A 19,452-nucleotide genomic window follows, 5' to 3' on the forward strand; every position below is an offset into this window, starting at 1 on the left:
GGGTTTGGGCATTTACTGAGACAATTATTAATTGTAGCAGTAAATCACAAAGTTGATTCTTTTGGTGGCTTTAGAATCCAACCATGCGACATAACTCAAACAACGCGCACACACAGGTACTAATACACGAGGATACATTTATTAATACATAGAATATGCATATAAACCTAACAGATCTTATCGAGAGGGTTATCAGAATACAAAAGGTATATTCGGTCAGTTACAAAGAGTTATACATATCAAGAGGACATACGTTCAGTATATCATTCATTAAGACCGTTTCGTAAAGTGAACTTGGTTACAACTTCTACATTAGATACTCAAACAAGTACATAACTCTTAGGAATTAAATTGATATCAACTGGTTGGGATAACAATTGAATTCTCGAGCTGTAATGCATTGAAGTTGAATACTCATCCAATCTTTGGGGATTCAGATCTCCTGCGGGCACAAAGAAACAGTTGCAGGCTGTTGCTGTCCAATCCGCGCTCTCTGGCTCGGTGCCAGGCTGTGCTGTGCGGCTTGCGACGGTGTGCTGCTGATACTCACTGTTGGCTTTAACTAGCAAAGTTTGTGCACAGGAGAAAAGATGACTGTGGGTCCCAGCAAGTCAGGAAGAGGACCGGTTCGTTCCTAATGAAGAGCTAGTTCTGAATAGTGATTCAGCTGTCCACAGTTCCGACCTGTTCACGAGGCCTGCTGCTGGTTACTCTCTGCCAACCTCCACTCTAGACTCTTAGAACAAAGGAAAGTTCTGGCACTCGGACACACTGGCCGTTCCGTGGTTGTCCGGGCTGAGTCTCAGGATGGTCAGGAGGCGCGCTGCGAGAATGTCCTGCCCTTGGGAGCCTTCTGCTCCTGGGCCGTCCTGCCCTGGAATTCTCCTTTGAATTCCCTTTAGAATTGTTGGATCTGAATCTGAATCTTGTTGAATCTCTCAGGCTCTCTGTGTTGCCTGTTTTTACCTGGAGGAACTTCAGCTCATTGATTGGCTGAAAGTTCCATGGGCATCAGAGTCCCACGTGGGTTACTCGGCCCTACCGGTCCCTGATTGGTTGATCAAGGTGAGATATGAGTCACTTAGTCCTGACACTTAGTAATGCAGTCCAGATGTCCAACTCGCACTCCCTAGACAGATAGGCGCCAATGGGTGACCATTGATCATGATAGCCAGGCTTAGCTAAGTGCATCCCCCTTTGGGAGCTGTCCTTGGACCTTAAATCACCTTGCATGAATGGTTTCTCTGTGGCTGCACCACAGAGATGAACAGAGAAATGAGGCCTAATTTGGGAAAGCTCAGAAACACTTAATTCTGCCTTATTATTAAGCCTCGCCACTACAGCGTTATAGGAGCATAAAGGCACGAACTTCTAGATTCAGAGACAGTTTCTTCCCACAAGCTGTAAGATTACTGAACTCTACCCTGTTGTGTCATACAAATGACAAAGTTCAGGTGTCTGCGAAGCAGAAGTCTCTTTATTTCATATGCATATGGAAGTCTGGCTTGCAACCACCAGACTTAAAAATAAGTACCTGAAGGTCCTTTATACCTTAAAACAAACCAGTTACTATGACACATTCTAAACAAATGATAAGACAGCAACACATGCCAATTAATTATATCTAAGTTGCAGACTAGACAACAGTTAGTTCTTTGCACATTCTGGATGTACAGCTAGCTTACCAAATACATGCCCTTTATCTTTTTGGGCGCAAAGCCAACTTTAAGTCACTAGACTGCATAGTTTGCAAAAATATTAAAACAGGAAATTATATTATTATCTCACTTCCCAGGTGTCTCTCTTATCTCTTCATCCTACCATTGACTCACACTGATGTTTTTTTTTTGTCTAAGATGTATGTTATTTAAATTGTTGTTGGTGCTGCTGGTGTTTTTGTTTTGGGTGTTTCCTTGATGTCCATGTATAGGAGCATACATGCAAATAAGCATTTCATTGCACTTGTGCATATGACAATAAACTCTACTCTACATTGCACAGGCATATCCCATGCTGGCGGCAGAAATACTCCCAGGGTTTTCCAAGTTCTGGGCAGCAGCCAATCGGAGGCTCCGTCCCGAGTACATCTTGAATGCTGACTTCTGTAGGTCATCCTTGGTCAGGTGAAGATCCTTAAGGCTCTGAAAGAGCAGGTAGGTCCTGAGTAGCCCGAAAGCGGTCAATGATGTTGGCAAGCTTGATATTGCGCTGTGTAATGGAGCACTGATTGTACCCTGGCACTTGGCATCTTCATTTTGTACCATGTTGCCTTAGGAAATAAAAGCACAAGAGAAAAACTGAATGAGAAATCTTAATATTAGAAAAAACACTCCTCTTCTACACAAGGTTCTGGACAGATTGTCCTATCACTCTATTTTAAATTTTGTAGCAGAGAGGATTGTAATTTAATGTGTGAGCAGATAATCAGTCTCAGGAGTTTTGCTTAAAGGGGTTTCAGAGCACAGAAGTACAGTAGATTCTCACAACTGTTTTTAAAGCAACATGAGACAAGAGTGTATACAAACCTTAAGGGTGGTGCTCTTTCTTTTTCCATAATTTGGTTTTAGGTAGAAGACAGGTGTAAACATCTCATTTTTCTCTCAGGCGAAAGTTTGAGTACTCGGCTACAGTATTTTAATATAATAGTTAGATTTCTTTTTTCTTTTGTACACTACTCAAAAATTGATTGCCAGTCTCAGAAGCCTTAACTTTAAATATTTTCTGCATGAGTTTCTATTTCCCCTTTGCAGTATGTCATTTAAAAGTATAATACAAGGTTTTCCTTATGGTTCCTCAAAGCCGTTGTAAAAACATGTACTGTAAACTCAAATCCACATAAACGGTTGGAAATGAGAGGAAGGCTTTTGGCTCATCTAGCTTGTGTAGTGTTGTGCTTTCCTTGAACCTGAAAGTGTTGTATTTGATGTAAATGCAGAAATTTTGAATATACAAACCTTTGCACAGTGCTGTGCCCACAAATCAACACACTATCAATGTTTTGATCAGCACTAAAATTCCAGCCCTGATGGCAAATTGACTACTTTTCATTTCTGTATTGCATATCGTATTTATACCTGCAGTAAAGATCCAAAGAGTTTATAAATCCTTCTATTGGAGGAACTCTTCTTATAATTCAGAAGGATTGAGAAAGACAGAAAAGTTAGCTGGGTTAGGGTAAGGCAATTGTTTTGGTAATGCTGCTAAAACTAAATATGCTCAATGGTTTCCTCCTTTATTGGATTCAGTGGAGTATACAATAAGTCAACTGTCCTATACAAACCAATGAGAAATAAGAGCAATAAGAATGTCTCCTTCACTGAGTGGCTTTATAGATTCAACTCACCATCATAATGACTAGATAATTCAGATTTAAATGTGAAATTCTATACATTTTCATTATTTTGCCAATTATTTATTTAAATTCACAATAACCATTTTCTGGAAAGAAAATGGAAAAGCAAGCCACTTCTGTGCACATTGTCAAGTGAGCAAATGTCACGGATGTCTGAAAGGGCGAACCGTGGAATGGCAGGAGAGCGAAAAAGACCCTATGTGTAGCGGCAAGATGGGGGCTAGCACGGGCTCAGCTGTTCAGGAAATGCCTTATAGAAACCTACAGTATGCCCTCAGGTAGCGGACGTGGGGCAACCTGGTGCTAGGCGGGTTTCAAGACATCCGAACCTCAATGCTGAGAGCAGGAGCAGAGCAGAAGCAGGAAGTAAATACACTACACAACAAGAGACACCAGAAAAACATGAATAATCACAGGGAACTAGGAACAGGAGAGAAGTAGAGCACCCTCTAGGTGTACTGGGTGTGACAGTAAAGTGATTAGTACCTTTAATAATCATAGAAGTTTCAAGAAGTGTACAGAAAGATGAGAGTGAAAGTGTTACAATGCGTTTTTCAGGACCCTATGCAGACAGCAGAATCCGGAAGGAAGTGAACAGACACAGGGAAGAGACGAGGAACTGGGCTGGTAGACAAATGGGGGCGTGACGACGGTGCATTGGTGCTCGGGGGGGGCTTGGTCCAGGCGAACAAATCCGAGGAATTCCGTAGGGAGAAAACCGGGGTGAAGTCAAAAAGTCCAAAAGCTGTGAAATCCAGGAGGAGACTAAAACAAAACAGTTAAAAGGTGGACCAGGATCAGGTGCAAGGACAGGGAATACAAATGATTAACAGGACCAGATGCTCCAAGTCCCGGACTTGGCTGGTTCAGGATGCTGATAGGAGGCCAATGCCCTCAAGCCACGGACATAGGGTGACTTGGTGGTAGGCGGACCTCCGGGTGTCCGTGTTCCAATGCAGAGCCCGGACCAGAGTGAGTGTCTAGCTTTTAAGATGGGCTGGAACAGGAATTAGGTGCACAAAATCAACTAAAATCTGAGAGAGCCAGAGTGCCCTTAAGGGGGAGGGATTACAATAGTGATACAAAGTGATTCAACACCTTGCGGATGTAAGAATATTGTCCAGACTGGAGTCCTCAGATCTGCACACTCAAAACAGCACTGGTACCAGACAAGCCTCCAATTAACCTGTTAACTTCCATATTAGAAGGTAAATATATCCCACCAGTGTGCACTTAAACAATTGCATATGCAGTGGTTGGTCAAGATGTAGACTGGAGATGCTTTTCTACCTTCAGTTTTTAGTCTGCAGAATTTTGCCCCCACTGGCCGTTTTGTATGTAGTTAATACAGGATTTAATGTTATTTATAAAGCACATTGTCAGTAACATTGCCTTTTCCTCTTTATTATTATTCATTTTTATTCAAAGTAACATGCTTGTTTTTTGTTTCAATAAAACACTGAAGCTTGGATTCCTGATTCTAATGTAATTTTTGAATTAAGTTTGGCTGGGTGTCAAATTGTAGTAGTAAACACGCAAATACCACAAATTACCACAGCAGTAGATTTCTGTAGAGTGTAGCATTCTGTGTTATTCTATTATGGAGGATAGACACAGTCAAGATGACAGAGAGTCCCAGATTAGCTCCAGAAGCTCCAGTTCATCTTCTTAATCGGCTAACGCAGCCATAGCCAGAGCCCACGCCAAAGCAGTAGCAACAAAGGTCTGTGCATCCTTTCTACAGAAAGAGACAGTTGTGAAGACAGAGAAAGCCAGGTTGAAGGCTGCTTTAGACAGAAATACTTGAGGCTGGAATATTATTGGAAAAGGAAGAATTTTGCAGTAAGACTTGTGTCCCTGTGGCTCACCAAAGTGAAGCTCAACTCACAGAAAACTGCTCAGAAGTGAGCTAGGTTGCAAAATAATCCTCAGTCCTTGCAAAGATCAGAACCAGTGAAATTAATGTCATTGTCACCAGCCCAGCATGTCACTCAGGTGACACATCATTCAGCTGAAAGAGATATCAGTCCATTCAACCACACTAAAGAGCAGCCCAAGGCAAGAGGAGACGAGCAGGCGCATGGACACACACAGCAGCTCCCAGCCCTCACTGTTCCTCAGGTAGACAGATACCACCCCTGCTGGAGCCAGCACAACAAGGCTGAGTGCTGGTCAGGGTCTAGTATACACGGTGGGTCCTGGCATCCCTCAATGCAGACTGATCTCTCTCACAAACCTAAGCCAAGCTCAAACCATGAGAGACTTTGCTAAATATGTAGCATGTACCGAGCTTGTGAACAGGCCTGAGAGCAATAGGGCTTGGCAGTCATTTTTCTTTAACACCTTCAGAGACTTGAACCTTACTGCAAGTGAAGAGCTGGATCTGCTATCAAAATGACTGGGTTAAGATTCATCATAGCATGTTAAACAGATACAATCTGCACATATCAAGAACCCCAGAGCAGGTCTTAAAATGCAAAAGACATTGAAAGCGCACTTTTCTCAAAACTGGTGAGCAAGATTTTCTTCATGTTCTCCTGGAGAAATGGATCTCACAAGGCTATTGGGATTGTTGTACCAGTAATTATAGAGGCAAATCTCTTCTTTAAGAGCTCTCTACTGTCACTAATAAGTGGGACACCCCTCTACCTCAGGAGAACTTCAAGAGATGGGAAGCATGGAGGGACTCCAAGCAACTTCATATCCCATGCACCTACACATTGTGTCTCCCTCTCAAAGGCGAAATACATAGAATTATTCATTTTCTCAGAAGCTTCTATAAAACCCATTGGACCAGTGGCTATATCTGCTCCATTGGTGAAGATGGCCAGTGTGATGTGGGCTTCATTTAAGGGAAAGCAAAATTAACCTCACAGTCTGAGCCTACCATTCCCTGACTTGAGCTGTGTGCCACAGTGTTGACAGCAGAAATAGCAGAGCTCATCGCTGATAAAGTTGACCTCAAGCCTGAAGCTTCCACTTCTACTGTAATGGCAAAGTAATATTTATTACAATCGTGTCCTGTATGGTGTCTCTCGCCTAGCAGTCGCCGTCACATTCTCACATGGGCTCACAGTTTTCCATGGCTTGATGTGTAATTCATATCTCCTCCAGGTGATCTCCATTCTCTCTCTAATTATCCTATACCTAGCTACTACTGAATTTCTATTTTAATCCTCACCCCTGCTTCTACTGTGATCTCTGTTCTGGTATATTTTATTTCATTCTAAATTTGTTCTTTGCAAGAAGACAAAAGCCTGTTGTACAGTATGTGACATTTCAAAATAACTGATAGGTGGGGATAAACTTTGTCAAAAATAGCTTTTGTGCCACGTATTGATATCTTTGTATAACTTCTAATACATCTGCAATGTTCAGACCTAAACACTCTCTCATTCTTGGTAACACTAGAGAGTGACTGGGGCTGTATTCTCAGACATGCAATTCATTTAAAAAAGGTTCAGTTACAGGAGGTTGCTTTTTTATGAGTATGTACTGTATGTTTCTGTATGTTCTCTGGAAAATGTGACTTGCATCCACTACAGGTGCATAGTAACAAGTAAATATCTGTAAATAATTCATACTTCCCGCATTTTACAACATGGAAACATGCAAGAGTGAAGAGGTTTATGTGAAAAAAGAAAAATGTGACATAAGTTATGCTGTGTATCCTGTATCTTACAGTAGTTTAGGTGGGTAGCTGCGTCAGCATGCATAGGCTGCAAAGGCACAAATAATAGGTTTATTCCATGCTGAAAAGAGAAGAAAGAAAACACAATGTTTCGGCCGTGGAACCTTCTTCAGGTTGCCCACACCTGAAGAAGGCTCCACGGCCAAAACATTGTGTTTTCTTTCTTCTCTTTTCAGCAAGGAATAAACCTATTGTTCCTGTATCTTACAGGTTAACATAAGGCTGTGGAGAACATCCAGACGCAAATGTTTACACCAGACTTCACTACTCTCTAGTGGTGCCTTTGGTTTCTTACACCTTTTAACTGGAAGACTTTACTATTTAGTCTGTGTTTAACAGGACACACCTAATTTATTTTTTAATTTTTTTTACTTGAACTTTACCAGTTGAAGAACCCAAAAGGAAGCATGATAATAATTTGCAATTACTTTTTTTTTTAAAGTAATTGATTTATTTTAAAAGACATTATTGACATGATGTCAAACAGTCAAATCACTTTATATTTGTAGAGGTTAAGTTTTTGAATAATGTTAAAGATCAAGGAGTATAAAAACATGAATTCACATGAGAGGTTAGATTCCAGAAAGCTGATTATAATATTTTCCTGCATGTTCTTTCCTTGATAACAATGCATGGAAATACAACAATGCATCAAGACATTTAAATAAAATAAAACATAGCTTCTGTGTTTTAGTGCCTCTTATACTATACATTTTGTGTTATAATGGTGTAAATTATAGGAGTTGGAGATTTGTGATTTACTAGCGGAGGGATGTTGTTGTGTTTTTCCTTGTTGCAAGCAGATTGCTGAAACATTACAGGTATCATATTGGAAATATCTACTTACATTACAGTACTGCGTGTGTGCAATAAGGATCAGTGAGCTGAACAAGTTACAGAAGTGACGTCACTTCTGGTGGTGCAGAGGAATACTCTGCTGTCTAGAGAGTGGTGCTGTGCAGCTCTTGGCCCATTATCAACAGTGATTGAATCATGGCAGGGACAGAGCAGAAATCCATTCACCATTGAAGTAGATGCAAAGGGAGTCTCCAAGGCAAGGTCTGGCTTCTCTGAACTGTGGACAATTCAAGATTAGGGATATTGTGTCTCTTCTCTTTCCTTGTCTTCCTATATTTGCCAGTGTTGCATGGCATCTAAACTGTAAGCTTAAGGAAATATTTTTTTTTTATCAGTACTGTAAGTGCAGGGAATTCGTTTTGTTTTTTGTTTTTTAGAGAGAGCCTACTTGAGGTGTCTTATTCTGTCTTATTTCAGTTCTTCCCACCTGCAAACATAATGGACACAATGGCAGCCATTTTCAAGCAGAAGTGACTATTCAGAGTTATTGGAACTATGCACCAGCTATTATGAGACTCCTCTTTGATCTGAGATTTTTTTAAATGAAGCTCTGAGATAATGAGTGATACCAACTCTAAAAACCCAACACATCATCTGTGAGAAGACAGTGAGAATTGGTCATACAGTTTGGTGAATAAGGGCTCTGGACTCCTGACTGGAGGGTTAAGAGATTAGCTGTTGTTCTCTGCCACACTTCACAGGTCATGTGACCTTACAGTACATGCACGGTGTCCCAGAGTGTCCTGGAGGTCCTCTGACCTTCTGCTGCAGTGTCTCAAGGTCAAGTGTCTTTTGCTGCACAGTTTTTTCACAGTATACAAAAGACCTCTACTGCTCATTGTCACAGATGTTTCATGACCTTTCCACAGTCTCTTTGAGGCTGCATGACCTTTGCTGCACAGTGTCCCAGACTGTTGTTTCTTTAAGGTGGTTTACCTACATTGGTCCAGCTGTATAAACAAGCTATACCAAACACTTTCTCAAATAATCCAGTGTAACTTTTTTGTATGTTGCCAAACATTAATTAATTTATAGACTGATTGATGAATAAATGGGTTGCTTAATTAAAGAAACTGTGCGTTACTGACTTCAACCTGTATGCACCAACAGTATTTGTTCAGAGACAAACAGAAAACAGGGTGAAATCCATCAATCCTTTTACTAGCTGTTTCATCCGATTCAGGGTTGTGGAGAGCCATAGAATGCGATTGCACAACAAACGCTACAATCAGAACATACAGTAACTGACCTTGTGCTTTTTCAGATTTGTGTGCTTGTTCCTTCCTTTTGTTCAAGGATCAAAGGAGCTGTCAGGTGCCATAGGGTCTATTTTTCCAGACAGAGAACATTAAGACACTACAGCGAGACTTCCCAAATAGAAACTGCATCCATGAATATTTTCACCTAGTAGAAAAAGCCAGAAAATGCTTGAAGGACAAAACCCTTCTAGGGAATTGTGAAGAGTTAGCTAAGGGCTACACTTTGTTTACCTTCGACCTCAGATCTAGGAGTGCACTGGACATTATTCACTTATTAAAATGGGCAACCTGATAGGTGAAATATGCTTTTCACAGTCTTCACCTACCACAGCGAACATGATCACCCTTATCACTTACATCAAAATTCACATGCAGCGCCAAATCCTATATGACTTTAGCTAAGTTCCAGGCGGGCAACAAAGACCAAGCACCTGGAACATTTTTTGTCATGGGATCTGGATACTAAAGAGAGTTTTCTAGCAACAATCTGTCAAAAGAGAAACCCTTTGAATTTGACAGTGAACACGCACCCCTATGACCAGCCCATAAAGCACTGGTGTGGCATTTATCTGATATTCACTTGGTGTTTGTTTTTAGTGTCTCTTCGTTGTAGTTGAAGAAATACTTTATAATGGCACTGTTAGAGCAGCAATTATTGCTATTACTGGTAAGGATTACACTAAATGGGACAAACACCCTATAGCAACTCTGCACATCTGTAGAGAGATCTGTAGAAACATCCTCCATGTGCAGAGAAAAACACCTAACACCTTTTGCAGGGCCAAATTAGGCCAATATCCATTATTAATAAACATACAGAAGAGAGTAATAAAGTATTGGCTACACTTAAAAAACAGCAACCAAAACTCCTGCCACAATAAGGCCCTGCTGAGCCAAGAGACGAGCCCTCTGAGCCAGCTGGTCCTGAAGCTCGCTGGCCTGAGCAACACCAACACCAGCCAGCCTCAGGATGGCACTGCTAGAGCGCCACAACTCAGACTCAACCACATCACAGCACAGATAAAACAGCAATATCTCACACACTCCGACACACACAAACACAACATAAATTGGAATGCTACAAAAGCCTAAATAGACAATACACACTATCCGAATATTTGACCTACAGTACATAAGTAACAGCAAAAAGAAACAGACCCTGACAAAGTACAGACTCAGTGACCACAGCCTGGTCATAGAAACTGGGCAACACAGGCAGACCTGGGTGCCAGGAGATGACAGGCTGTGCTCCCATTGCCAGTGGGGAGAAATGGAGACAGAGGTGCACTTCCTACTGCACTGTGACAAATATTCTGGGATTCAAATCCCAGAATTCCCATATTTGCCAGAATCACAACAACTGTTGAGAGGGAGGAGGGAACTCAGTTGAACTGGCAGCCCAGTAGGTCACAGCCTGAGGAACAGCAAAGAGTGCTGTGACCCAGCTCAGGAGCTCCTACTGCATGGCGTGGAGTACAAGTAGATGGGCTGCTGGCTGGAGAGAGTGGAGCAGCGTATCAACTTTGCTTCCTTGGTTCACTAAAGTACCTTGCTACAGTACTTCTCCTTGGTGTGCTGGCTTCCTTGGGTTTCTTAGGTCTGTCTTCACATCCTCCTAACTTCACAAAGTTTACTTCCTCTTGGGCCTAATTTCCAAATTGAAATTTTTGACTTTCCCTATGTAGAACCCTTAAACAAAGACATTCCAAAGTCTCGTATACCAGGGTTCTGGACAATTTAAATCGATGATCACTCCTCTGGAATTTTTATTGCTTCCATCAGGAGAAACAGGGTGAAATATCCAGTATTTGTGAAAACCCATAACTGAGTATAATACACAAGTTTGATATTTAGATTTGTGAACTACTCATGTTTTGTACACTTTTGATACAAAACAAGCATAGACCATTTCTTGCTGAAGTAATTATAATGCCTTATATTATATTTTATTATATTTTGAGTTTACCCATCATATCCAGTACTTCACAAAGTCTTTTAACAATAAAGAATAAAATATAATGTTTTATTGGGTCAAAATTCTGATTTGCTATACAAGTAATAGGAGGTGTTTATACCTCTTGTTCCCAGAGGGGTGACTGGATTTTCTAAATTTAGATTTTCATCCAAAGTGGTTGGATCAGAATAATCTATTCTCTAAAATCTATATCCTTTTAGTAATGTTTGTTGCATTCAGAATTCAGACTTTCATCTGTTTTATTATAAATAGCCCATTAATTTAAGACCAAACACGTGATATCTACAGTTTTGACATCCAAACACATATCCCTTGTTTCTTAAGGCTTAGTGCTTTTGGTTATGTTTCCTTTGAGTATAACCACGTAATTTGATCATTTAATATCAACAGAATGGTATGAAGCGGCAATGCTTGTTAATAAGACAGAATTAAGTGTTGCTGTGCTTTCCCAAATGAGGCCTCATCTCTCTGTTCATCTCTGTGGTGCAGCCACAGAGAAACTATTCAAGCAGGCTGATTTAAAGATGTTTTCTTTTGATAAGGGACAGCTCCCGAAGGGGGATGCACTTAGCTAAGCCTGGCTATCATGATCAATGGTCATCCATTGGCGCCTATCTGTCTAGGGAGTGCCAGATGGACATCTGGACTGCATTCCTAAGTGTCAGGAGTAAGTGACTCATATCTCACCTTGATCAACCAATCTGGGACTGGTAGGGCCGAGTAACCCACGTGGGACTTTGATGCCCATGGAACTTTCAGCCAATCAACGAGCTGAAGTTCCTCCAGGTAAAAACAGGCAACACAGAGGGCCTGGGAGAATTCTGTGGACTTTTCTAAAGGGAATTCAAAGGAGAATTCCAGGGCAAGACGGCCCAGGAGCAGAAGGCTCCCAAGGGCAGGACATTCTTGCAGTGCGCCTCCTGACCATCCTGAGACTCAGCCCGGACAACCACGGAACGGCCAGTGTGTCCGAGTGCCAGAACTTTCCTTTGTTCTAAGAGTCTAGAGCGGAGGTTGCCAGAGAGTAACCAGAGGATCCACCCGAGGTTAGCATCAGCAGCAAGCCTCATGAACAGGTTGGAAATGTGGACAGCTGAATCACTATTCAGAACTAGCGCTTCATCAGGAACAAACCGGTCCTCTTCCTGACTTGCTGGGACCCACAGTCATCTTTTCTCCTGTGCGCAAACTTTGCTAGTTAAAGCCAACACTAACTAGCCGGTCAGTGAGCATCAGCAGCGCACCGTCGCAAGCCGCACAGCACAGCCTGGCACCGAGCCAGAGAGCGCAGATTGGACAGCAACAGCCTGAAACTGTTTCTTTGTGCCCGCAGGAGATCTGAATCCCCAGAGATTGGATGAGTATTCAACTTCACTGCATTACTGCTCGGGAATTCAATTGTTATCCCAACCAGTTGATATCAATTTAATTCCTAAGAGTTACGTACTTGTTTTGAGTATCTAATGTAGAAGTTATAACCAAGTGCATTTACGAAACGGTCTAAATGAATGATATACTGAACGTATGTCCTCTTGATATATGTAACTCATTTGTAACTGACTGAATATATACCTTTTGTATTCTGATAACCCTCTCGATAAGATCTGTTAGGTTTATGTGCATATTCTATGTACTAATCAATGTATCCTTGTGTATTAGTACCTGTGTGTGTGCGTTGTTTGAGTTATATCGCATGGTTGGATTCTAAGGCCATCAAAATAATCATTTTGCGATTTACTGCTACAATTAATAATTGTCCCAGTAAATGCCCAAACCCTACAGAACTGGTGCCTTCAGAGAGCACACTACAGGTATAACATGGTGTTTGCAGTACATAGTGTATATATGGATGATTTTAAGGTATGTTTGTATGGCTAAATGGTTTTATGGCCACGTCTGTGCAACTCTTATCTCTCCTTGAGAGAGGTTTATAGTTCTACTGACCTTTGTGGAGCCACAGGCAATAACAAATGCCCCATTATTCAGAGATGTTGGCTTGTGAGAAAGAAATGAACACAAATACCCCAGTAACAGATAGTATGGTTGGTTTATGATGGTTTCAGATGGTTTTAATCTGGGAATTATAAACAAAATAATATAAAATATAATACATTTATATTAGAACTACAGTATATTAAGTATAATCACAAGCAGTAGGATCTAGAAAATAAGTAACATAAACCATTTTGGAATTAATAGTGTACAAAAAATGAGATGTTTAGTTTTTAAATGTAAAATTTGATATAGTTTTCTTGTTGCAAATAAATATGATTGTTAATATATCATATTTCATTATCATATTCAGTATTAAGACTTCATTTCTGGAATTCTTAACTATAAGACATTAGACTTCACAAATAATAAGAGGGTTTCATCTTAAGTTTATTTGCAGACCCCGATACTTCCTAAGAACATGATGGTTTCGTCAATAAAGTAAAACGTTTTTCCTAACTCTATACCAGATCTTACAGTAAGTGTGAAGTTCCCTAAAGTTAAAGGAAAGTAACACGTGAAATTAATCAATAGAGTGGTCCTTCTTTACAAGAGAGTGCCTCAAAAAAGGCAATGGTCAAAATTCTTCTTAAGAACAAATCAAATCAAATCAAAGTTTATTTATCAAATGCACAGCAATACAGCGTGCAGCAGTAGTTGCTGGCAATGAAATGTCTTCAGCAATTAAATGTCTTTCAACAAGGCTCCTGGTGTAGATATTTGTCGAAGCAGCAATAAATTCTATATCATTCACTCTGATTCGGAAGTCTATGTGGAGACAAGCAACCTTAACACAGAAAGCAACCAGACTGTGCGCAAACTGCATCCTTCGTGCATGGGTTGTGACCACTACCTGGCTGATGCAAGTGGGTACTTCTACATCATCAAGGGAAGCTCGTATCGACAGGTGTGTGACCTGAGCACTGATAGCAAAGCGCAAGTATTCCCACTTCATCCGAACTGTCAAGGTGGAGATCACTACAGGTACAGTACCTGTTTTTCGGTGGGTACTATCACATCATCTTTGAACAGAAAGATGAAAACAACCATAGTTACTACAAAACTTACAATCTGACAGAAGATACCTCCTCTTCTACTGGCTCCTTCCCCATAAGGATTCCTAAAGGCCTCTATTATTGGGGCTCAACTACTGAATTCAATGTCCTCAAACAAGTTGTTGAATGGGGGGTTCAGTACTGTGGATACAGTGATTTGAGTGGTAATCCTTAAATAAGTAAATACTTATATACAGTAGTCACCCTGCCAGTTGGGTTAGCAGTTGTCCATGTAGAGGCGTTTTGCTGCTGCGAGAACATTAAGACCATATCCAATTATTCTGTCACACCGATATCCTGGAACAAGAAGATTACCAAGAAGATAGGGTATGTAAAAGAAATGTTGTCCAGAACAGAACTGGAAAGTAGAACTCAAAGCCTCTATTTCATTCAGAGAAAGAAAACTGGGAAGAAGCAACAACAGAAGATGAAGACCATGTCTTTCACCTTGAACCCCAGAAAAAGAATATGCGTTTGGCAATATGTGATTGGCTTTGGGAAATAAAAGGTAATGTTCTCTAGCCACATCAAATTTGATGACAGCCTAGACCCACTGCCTGAAGAGCCCATACCCCACTTCAAGAGTGAATAAATGTCACCCAATTCTCTGCTTCTCAATAGTTCTGGTATCTGGTAAAATAGATATACAGTACAATGTAATTGAAGCACATAATAGTAACACTAAATTGGGGTTCACAGAACAAACGTTAGTAGGTTAGTATTTTTATTTAACATTAATCTGTTAGAAAAGCATTTTGTCTGGGCCTTTTTGTTTTTAATGTTTTCATTTAATGAGCAATAATATATTATGTGCAAGGTACGATAAGAATATATTATATGTAAAGAAGAATATGCAATATAAAATTCACAGATTGTACTGAAAGTTTCAAGCAAAGAAAAAAATATTTGATTATTCAAACTTCATTTTCAATATATGAAGCATTTAAAATGTAATTTACAGATTAATGTTCATACAGATTGATGATTATATGTATAATTTGCTGTAATCACCCATGGAAAATGAAGCAAATTCAAAATTGAGCTTTTAATTTAATTTTTACATTTCTGTACTGATGTATTGTTGGATTTAAATTAGTGGACATACTAATGAATTAAAAACAAACAAACTAAGGACATAATAATGAGCCCACACTTCTCTGCTGAAGCTACTGCAGTGAGATGATCCACAGGGTTGAATTAGAGGAATCTTGTGTGGTACTCCCTGTGATCATGCTTTAGACATCCCTCTAGACAATGATAATGACAATGACATCTCTCTCTATCATTCTACTTTTCTGCCATGTCTCTGCCCTGTCCTCAGTCTTTTATGCATTTCTGATTCTCTAGCGTATTGTTATCCTCCTAATTCTTGTTTTTCTCACATATCTGCTTGGCTATCTCTCATTAATCAAATGGCTATGTGAACATTGTATAAAGCATGAAAACAAACATCATCTATTTGAACAGTGGAAGACCCAGCACAATTCTACCTTAGATGTTTTTTCTCTATCACACCTCATCACTGAGTGCACAGCTTCTGTGACATAACTCCTGATAGCAGTAACAACACTTGAATAGACATGTCGGATATAAAACTACTTTTCCTTTAGTTTAAACTACACTATGATCTATCTCATCCAGGAATGCAAATTCAAAATTCCATTCCTTCCACTGAGTTAATTATTACCCTGACAGACTATGTATTAATGTTCTTCTAAGTATTAATGGTTTTTAATTAAAAAAAATAAATTGGAAGTGTTTTGTCCTGTAAACTAGAGTTGTGCACTAAAGATCTCAGTGTCTTTTATTTATGAATGGAAATGCAATTCAATCAAAGTTAATAAACTGACATGCTTCAAAGGGCAGAGGCTACATTTCTGTTAAATGCATACCTTAAAATGCATACAGTACATTCCAATATGAAGTTTATCTTTGATTGAAATTATTTCAAGAAAGCAGAAATAATTTGCACTATGTATAATAGACCTATGTTGAGAATTACTTTTTATAGTACAGTATCTCCTACATCCAGCATAAAGTGTTATGCTTAATAAAATCACATTTAGATCTCATATCATGCATTCCATGATGTACTGTAAAGAATATTAAATATTTAGACAAAAAACTGTTTTGGTTTGCAAAAACCCTAGGATTATTTAATTATTTTTTAACTGATTGACAATTAATTAATCAATCATCATCAAACCTAACTGTGCAGGTAAACAAAACAGCAGGTAGGCTAATTCACTGTTGAATTATATTTTACAATATAATGTATGCAAGTGATTCAGCATGAAAATAACTAGCATCCTATAGTATGTGACAACATAAAATCTTTAAAAGTGCTGGTTGAAGAAAACAGTTGCAATTTCATGTTGTTCTGGCATTGACCAATGTTTGTACACCATTTAAAAAAAAAGTCACAAAGCGGAGTATTACAGATACTTAACTTTAAAATGTGAATACTGGAAAAAACATGAATAGTACATTGAATAATTCTAGTTTATTTCCTATAAATATTTTTACTGGAAAGTAAAAAAAATGCAAAACTGTACACTCTTTATTTAAACTTTAAGAGTTGGTTTTGTTATGAAAATCAGATGTATCAATTATGGTAAAGTGCTGCGAGACAAGAGATGAGACTCCAAGCTGAATTGTAAGGCGCACGTAGATGTTTGTAGCCTGTTGCATACTTTTCTTTGAAGTCATGTCTGTACTGTACACATACTGTAAATTTAATTTAATTTTCAACAGTGTTGACATTGCATCCAAAAATGCAGGGATTTCTAACTGACTTAGCAATATTAAGGGTGCCAGGACCCTTTTTTCCTCAAAATACGTTCTTTATATCTCCCAGTCCCACCAATGCACTCACAGACCAGACTATCAGAAATCTATCTACTGTAAACATAGATTTATGTCATTCTGGGGTGGTCTTTTCCACTTGCTCATGTTCAATGAATATTATGCTGTGTTATTGCTGGGTAGTTGTCTATAAAATTGTCACACTGGATTGCTCCAGATAGAATCCAGGATAGACTGGACCACTGGGTTTGATCCGGAAGGTGTAGAGTAAGGTCCCCTTAGCGCCGGAAGAACCTCCAGATTTGACTTGAGTCTCTCCCTCCACTGTGTGGAAAGAGAGAGCTCCTCTTTCACAGTCCAGGCACACCCTCACCGTATGGGGCGGCTTGCGCACGGCGCTCAACTCGAGGCTGGAGTAACGGGATGAGCCCTCGAATGCTAGCAGGTGCTTGCTGTCCCAGCGCAGTGCCCAGGCAATGCAGGAATCCACCCAGGACTGGCCAGGACCCTTGCATGTGGCACCCACCTCCCACTTCCTGGTGCCCTCCAGCTCCACCTCCCAGTAGTGCTGCCCAGTGGAGAATCCCTGGGCGCAGAGGACTTGCGGGTGCAGTCGGAACCGCTCTGGGTGGGAAGGATACGCCAGTCTTTGCTCCTCCCATTTTGCAGATAAGAAATCCCCGCACAAGCTCACATTGCAGTGAGCAGTGTTGGGGTCCAACGTCAGCTTGGCCTTCTGAAATCCAGAAGCTTTGGCCTTGCTGTCGACCCTTTTAAGCCAGCTTCTGGTGGGAGAAGGAGAATCCAGCTTGAGCAGCACTTCCTTATCCTGGCCCAGTTTCCCACGAATGATTTTCCCCAGGGTTCTGGCACAGTTTTGTCCTTCTTTTCCGATCTGGCTGACTGAGGCTCTGTCTAACTCTCGTTTTTGCAGGGTGCATGTCTGGACATGGACATCAGCCTTCAGCAGCTGGCCCAGTATTTTCTGGAAGGACTTGAGAAATTCCCATGGTGCTGTACTTTCTTTTTCAAGCTCTTTTGCTTCCCTGAGCACCTCCTCGGCTGCTGTCCACTTCTCTTCTGTTTCTCTGATGTGCGTGTCCAGACGGGATTCTTGTAGACGCTCCTCAGCCTCGATAGAGTCAAGAACACTACGTTCCTCTGCCTCGATCATGGCTCTGATCTCCTCAAATATTCCCAAAACTTGCTCCTTCAGCCTATTGCGGTCTGCTTTCAACTGCATCCTGGCTTCCTGCAGCCACCTAACTGTTTCCTGCAGCTGCTCCCACGCCTGTTGCAGCCTCTCTATTTCCCCCATCAAAACAGCCTTCTTTTCAGCTACCGCCTTATCCAGAGTTTGCAGGGTGTGGCTCTTGTGACCTTCCCAGCATACATTGCACAAGCATTTTCCATGCTGGCGGCAGAAATACTCCCAGGGTTTCCCATGTTCCAGGCAGCAGCCAAATGGAGGCTCCTTCTCCAGTACATCTTGAATGCTGACTTCTGCATGACTTCCTCGGTCAGGTGGAGACCCTCTAGGCTCTGAAAGAGCAGGTAGGTCCTGAGTAGCCCGAAAGCGGTCTATGATGTTGGCAAGCTTGATGTTGCGCTGTGGAATGGGGCACTGCTTGTACACTGCCCGGCACTCGGGGCAGGAGTACCCTTTTCCTGGCTCCTGGCTCTCCCAAGCTCTGTCCAGGCACTTCCTGCAGAAGTTGTGCCCACAGCACAGCAGCACTGGGTCTCTGTAAATGTTCAAACAGATTGAACAATTTAGCTCAGCTTCCAGGTCAGCAGCTGCGGACACAAAGGATGAAATCATTGTCATTTTGCACCACGTTTCCTCAGGAAATAAAAGCACAAGAGAAGAACTAAATGAGAAAGTATCTTAATATTAGATAAACACTCCGGTTCTACTCAAGATGCCCTTTCTTTCTATGTTCAATTTTTTGGCAGAGAGGATTGTAATTTAGTCTGTGAGCAGATAATCAGTCTCTAGAGTTGTGCCCATAGGGGTTTCACAGCACAGAAGTGGATTCTCAAAACTGTTTTTAAAATAACATGAGGCAAGAGTGTAGCAATACCAGAAGAGTGGAGCTTTATATTTTTGCCTAATTTGGCATTAGTTTGAAGATATGTGTGATACTTCTCATTTTTCTCTCAGGCAAACATCTGAGCACATCTGAGCTACACTATTTTAGTATCATAGTTAGATTTCAGTCTGTTTTCTTTGGTAAACTACTCAAATCTCAGTCTCAAAAGACTTAACTATAAACATTTGCTGCATTCGTTTCCATTTCCCCTTTGCAATATTTCATTTGAAAATATCTAGTGCTTTTCCTTCTAATTATTCAGGGCCATTGTAGATTGTAAATCATTCTTTGTATGTTGCAGGACACATCCATGCTAGCCTTCTTTCTAGTTATGTCTTTACACAAAGGGTGATGGGTGTCTGGAACAAGCTG

General features: G+C 40.7%; 1 protein-coding gene across 1 annotated transcript; it reads right to left on the reverse strand.

The window, feature by feature from the left end:
- Positions 1-13,725: 13,725 nt before the first annotated feature.
- On the reverse strand, positions 13,726-19,002 carry LOC148650159 (E3 ubiquitin-protein ligase TRIM7-like). Its single transcript, XM_088603696.1, has one exon. It carries the CDS (start codon positions 18,813-18,815, stop codon positions 17,175-17,177), a length of 1,641 nt encoding a protein of 546 aa, XP_088459822.1. The 5' UTR covers positions 18,816-19,002; the 3' UTR covers positions 13,726-17,174.
- Positions 19,003-19,452: the final 450 nt, after the last annotated feature.

This window comes from Lepisosteus platostomus, chromosome 13 (genome assembly GCF_059453375.1).
Source record: "Lepisosteus platostomus isolate fLepPlt1 chromosome 13, fLepPlt1.hap1, whole genome shotgun sequence".
NCBI lineage: Eukaryota > Metazoa > Chordata > Actinopteri > Semionotiformes > Lepisosteidae > Lepisosteus > Lepisosteus platostomus.

Bases quoted from the DNA above. Each gene is read 5' to 3' on its own strand.
- LOC148650159 (XM_088603696.1), bottom strand. From the start codon at position 18,815: ATGACAATGATTTCATCCTTTGTGTCCGCAGCTGCTGACCTGGAAGCT.